General features: G+C 36.0%; 1 protein-coding gene across 1 annotated transcript; it reads right to left on the reverse strand.

Moving 5' to 3' along the window:
* Nucleotides 1–276: 276 nt before the first annotated feature.
* Nucleotides 277–5,544, reverse strand: LOC114191729 (protein YLS7). The gene is made up of 4 exons (XM_028081090.1): nucleotides 5,275–5,544; nucleotides 3,968–5,076; nucleotides 2,514–2,788; nucleotides 277–1,285 (listed from the first exon to the last, which is right to left on the reverse strand). Exons 2-4 carry the CDS (start codon nucleotides 4,938–4,940, stop codon nucleotides 482–484), a joined length of 2,052 nt encoding a protein of 683 aa, XP_027936891.1. The 5' UTR covers nucleotides 4,941–5,076; nucleotides 5,275–5,544; the 3' UTR covers nucleotides 277–481.
* Between the last annotated feature and the right edge of the window lie 360 nt (nucleotides 5,545–5,904).

A 5,904-nucleotide genomic window follows, 5' to 3' on the forward strand; every position in this document is an offset into this window, starting at 1 on the left:
ACCCCTAAGATTAGTTTCTAAAAATTAATAATTTCTTAAATAAAAAGTGCTCTTTTTCTTAAAAAAAAACAAATTAACTTTACATGATCTCACCTCTCATTTTATAGAAAAGAAACTAAAAACAGATGGGATAAAAAACACTTTAATTTGGTTTCTTTTGCCAAATTCTCAAAAAGCTGGACAGCTTGAAAAGGTAGCCAATATGTTGAAAGTTTACTGGAAATCCATCATTTTCCTCGTGGCCCTTCAGAGAAAATTTGCCAAACAAGAACAATGTTTAGCTTTAAACTTCAAAACAATGTTTATCATTCCTATATCTATAACAAATAAATATACTATATTATTCTATTAAAAAGATTCAAGTGGTACAACTACCTTTATCCCTCCAAAAAGACAGTCACATTTCTACACAAGACACGACCTATTGACTCCAGAGCAGAAGCACACCACAGAGCTTAATAGAAAAAAGAATAAACAAATCTCATGATGCACTTCCACCTTCAAATTCTCTCCTAATAATTTCAAAGACAATTTCATTCCAGGTATCAACAGGGCCTGGCATGCACCAGTGCAAGCAATCCTGTGGTGGTGGCCTTCCATCAGGGCCACGTTTTGTAATCTTATTTGGGTCAGGATTCCTGTAGGGGCCAGGGTGACCATCATGCCTGAACTGAAAGGCTTCTGTAATATCCATTAGCCTCAACCTTGATCCATTTGTTGACTTTTCCAAAGCACGTTTGAAACCTGTCACCTGTTGCTCATGCATTATGTTTGTGTGCAAGTTTTCCACCCCTTCACCAGGTGCTAGAGGCTTAACCTTCCCGGTGCATGATCCACCGGTGTTCCATGCCCCACCCTCATAATGGTCAGGTGAGTAGGAACGCACAATTGTAAGCCCTTTGTAATTTGGAATTGAAGCAATAGCAGTTAGAATTGTTTCAACAGATATACCATAAGCTTTAACACTGTCAACCTTCATCGTCTGAGACTTGTCTGGCCACCACAACTGTCCTCCCACTATTTCATTGTTCAGAATGTACACAGACTTCTTGGCAAACCAATGACCAGAAGAAAGAACCACCACATCAAAGTTTGGGATGTGTTGCATCAACTTCTCATCTGGGGCATCAAGATGGAGCTTATCTACATCGGCTGGAGCATAATCAAATGGTTCGGTTATTAGTTTGACAAGCCACGAGGACCATATCCTGACAATCATAAAAGAAGTGGACCTAAAGTAATAACGTTGCATATTATGATTTCCGCGATTCTTTGGTGTCTCTACCTGAAAGTACAAAATTTTAGTTAAGCTTCTCACCGTCATAACTCACATAATCCGATATCCAAAAACCTACGTACGTGTATATGTATATTTATAGACAAATGCATGAAACTGACAGCAAATAAATCATTTTTTGTCATGAACATGGCATGGTGCAGGTGCAGCACCAAGGCCACACGATGACAATCCTTGAACTAGTGCAAAAAGGTGTCTTTTTCTTTTAATTTTAATATTATTTGGATGGGAAAGACTATGGAAGGCATAAAATTTGAAAACAAAGTCAGGATGAAACCGAGGACTGGACGAACATCTCCTGAAATTTTATAAACAAGAAATGTTCAGACAAATATACTCCATCCACTTGGAGCTGTCTTACCTTCTAAATATTTTTATCACAGATAGATGTCAAATAAAAGTAATCGGGCGTTGCATCAGGATGCCAAAAAGGATGTATTTGAAGAGTGACAAGAGCTTTTCTTGAAAGTTTAAAATAAAAGCTTGCATGATTTGATAAGCATCCAAATCAATAAGAAAGACAATTCATTTCTTCAGGTGACCCTAAACAAAACAAAAATGAACTCAAAACTATCCTCACATGTTGAGGATAAAATCCCAATCTGTTTCTTTAAAGAATTATCATGTTTACGTATTCAGGATACAAATTTCTTTTAAGCTACCCCATACGTTTCTTTAAGGAATTATCAAGAAGTCCTTCCCTTGAAAGAGTTATTGCCTTTAGATTACCTAAGACTTGCAGTAAATGGTGGGGTTATCGGCTGGAGTGCCAATGACAACAGATGGAGATGTGGTAGAAATGGGGTAACACAGCAGTAAAAGGAGACAAAACCATGAGAGGACATCAGAAATCCGGAAGAAACACATTTTTGGGGAAAAAAATAGGCAGTAATGAACAATGGGTCCACCCGGGGTAAGGATTCAACTAGGCTCTAGTAACCATGTATAAATAATGATAGATAGTCATATGATGGAATACTTGGATCTCACAAGCACAACAAAGGAACATATTATATATAGTGTACATTGAATTACAAATAGGTGGACCTTGACCATTACAGTAACATGTATCTAAAAGATCGTAATCACAAAAAATATGTAGCAGCCATAAGAAGATATTAACAATGACAAGTTAGCAAAACACTGAAAATATGTATCATCTTGGAATGATTTTATTTTCCACACAAATTAGATCAATAAGGAATACAAAAATAACCTGCCACAGAATACACAACATTGATTCCATCTGGTTTCGGGCTACTGAATCTCCAATGAAAGCCAAGGTCTTCCCTCTCATCAGCTCCAAAAATTTTTTCGGATCAAACCGTGGGAGGTCACACTGAGAGGGCTTCCATCGCCAATTTTCATAATCCTGGTCAGGCCTCCCATTACCCTGACAATTCTGCATCTGTGTCAATACAGGGCATGAATTGTTTGTGTATAATGGTCCCTGTGGATCATGTATCCAATGTCCATGGTACAGATCACAACCTACACATCAGAATGTGGAACAACAATTAAAAATTCACGACACAGTAATTCCAAACGATATAATTGAGAAAAAAAAAAGGTTATCAATATATATATATATGAGGAATTTTAGTAACAAGATCCAACTACCAACAATTAATATATTTTGAGAACATTCAAAAATATGAAGCAACACAAATGAAATCTCTTTACTTCAAAAAAACAAGAGCAAGATCAATGGTTCGGATTCTATGTTTGTCCGTATGTGTTGACCAATACTTGTGGGTGGTGTGGTAAAGTCCCATTAGTGGTTAAGACAATATGTCCAACAAACCTTACTTGAATATACACTGATATTATCTTAGAAAATGGATTTAAACTTAACTCCGGTCTACAAAACCGACTTGCAAAGTAAGAGTTATACTCACTCATCTATTATAATTTGGTCATTCACACAACACTAACTTACTCAAGACACAGTGGAAAAATTCAAACTCACAACATAATCAGTTTTGTGCTCCCCATCATATTTATGAATCCTGGATAGCAGTACATAACAACCAACACTATAATGGTACATACTTTATACTACATATATAAATACTCAAAAATAATAAATAAAGAAATTAAGAATAAATAACATCACACTTATTATTTTACACAACAAACTACATCATAAAATTAGGGACAAATCAAAATTTTACCCATAAATATCCTTAAACAATAATATTTAGGCATAAAAACTATTTTAAATCTTGAAAAGACACAGATAGTGGCTGAAATAAAGAGCTGAAATCAAAAGCGCAAGATAGTTGCTATTGCAAATAGCTGCTATTGTAAGATTTGTCATACACTCCGCATAATTTATACTATCTATATGCAGTTAAATTCTCGAAAATGATAAAACCTATACAAAATTCATTTCATAATTAACAATATAAAATCAGAAGTGTCTTAAACAAAACATACAGGTAAAATACAAATAAAAGTCAAATACAAGTTTCCTAGATAGGAATCATTAATCATCCAAAGTTATGAATCCGCAAAAATGGAAAACAATCTTCACTCTTAATTAACCCTACTGAAAATTCACACGAAGACCAAAATAAAAGGAAGGCTAATACACAATGACTCATGAACAACAAGCTAGTGTAGGTGATAGGATTACAAGTGCAACCTGAATTTAACAAACCAGCTTACCAGCAGAGGATGTACTTTGTGGCTTCTCTACGGAAGCTGGAACAGCGGTTGATGTGGAATCATCAGAAGATGGAGAGATCTCATTTGATGCAGTACTTACAACAGAAGACTGATTGATCGAGGCCACAGGAGCAGGTTCTTCCAGTCTAATATTACCTGTCTCATTGGAAGAATTGGAACCAGCCAATGGCATAGTTTTACTTGAACTCGAATCAATTTGTGAATTTTCTTGAGCAGGCAAGCCACTATTGGCCACATCTACACTTTCTTGAGCAGGCAAGCCACTATTGGCTACGTCTACACTTTCTTGAGCAGGCAAGCCACTATTGGATACATCTTCACTTTCTTTAGCAGGCAAGCCACTATTGGATACATCTGCACTTTCTTTATCAGGCAAGCCACTATTGGCTACATCTGCACCTTCTTGAGCAGGCAAGCCACTATTGGCTACATCTGCACTTTCTTGAGCAGGTAGGGTACTGTTGGATACATCCGCACTGTCGCCAACCGTAGTCACTGGTTCTCCTGAACTAGAAACTGCGGGATCTTTGTTCACTTCCTTGGTCATTGGATGGTTCACCGGAGTAGACTCACTCAAGTCTACTTGCGAGTTTGTTTTAGCATTAGTTTGTTCTATCTTACTGTCATTAGACACATCATTGGAAATTGAGGAAGATTGCAGATTCTCAGACGGCGGTTTATCATTAGCATGATCTAAACTCGTATTCAAGTGACCATCATCAATAGAATATTCATTCAATGGAGACACAGGTAAATCTAACTTTTCTGAACTACTTACACTATAAAAATAACCCTGAACCCTGGAACCAATTGGGGATGATACAAGAACCCAGGAAGCACAAAATAAGAAAACAGCCAGTGCTCCTACGATAACTACAATCCAAGAAAGCGGCCTTGGATGAGAAGATGCCCGGGGAGAACCTTTGAGAGCAGTCCAAGCCATGTCATTCATTTAATAATAAAGCTCAACACTAAATCCCGAAGCACAAAATCTTTCAAAACCATACAAAATATCTAAGCTTTCAGTGATGAGAAACACAAAGATTAGGTAACTAGTGGCTGAGATTAGATCAATCCCGAAAGAAACCCTGGCATTACCACAAAAACACATAAATCAATAGGATAGGAAGAATTGTGACCGAAACTATGAAGAGGCAGAAATACCTAAAAAAATTGTTTTTTAAATAGGAAACAAGATTCAAGAAAATGGACATACCCAAAAAGAAAATGTACAAAAAAAAGAAGAAGAACAGATTTAGAACACATAATGAAAGAAAAGCATAAACCTTAGTGAGAAGATTTTCCGGATGTAGAATGAAGAGAATGGTGAAAATGTTGGATCACCGAAACAACGAGGAATTTGGGTGGAGTGGCAACAAGTTTTGCCTGTGTTTCCGATGCTTGACCCAGTGCCCAAGGAATGGAAGGTGATCGAAGACAAAGAGAGAGAGAAAGAGTCTCAGATGTAGCTGATCGACAACAAGAATCTCACCTAAAATTCATGGCCACTTCTAAGTTCTAGAGCTTGCATGTGCTTTTTTACCTTTCGCCGATGGTTGTTCAAAAGAAAAGAGGTAAAATAAGATTTTTCCCCTTGAAAAAATTTAAGGGTTTAAATTTAATATGTAAAAAGTCCATTTTTAATCTCTCTAAGATGCATTATTTTTTACCCCAAGAATAAAATAAAATTGAACTTAAACTATTTCAACAAAAATTCAAAACATATTTTATCAAAAAATATGACAAAGTTTTGATAATGGACACACTTCAAATTCCAAGTACAATGGACCATGTAGCCAAATATCCCCTTAGAGTGTGCTTTGACAATTACTTTAATGTATTTTTGTTTTTAAAAATAATTTTTTATCCATAAGTAGTTGGTTTAAGTTATATTTAACTCAATTTCTTTAAACAAT

The sequence above is a fragment of the Vigna unguiculata genome, chromosome 7 (assembly GCF_004118075.2).
Source record: "Vigna unguiculata cultivar IT97K-499-35 chromosome 7, ASM411807v1, whole genome shotgun sequence".
NCBI classification, from domain to species: domain Eukaryota; kingdom Viridiplantae; phylum Streptophyta; class Magnoliopsida; order Fabales; family Fabaceae; genus Vigna; species Vigna unguiculata.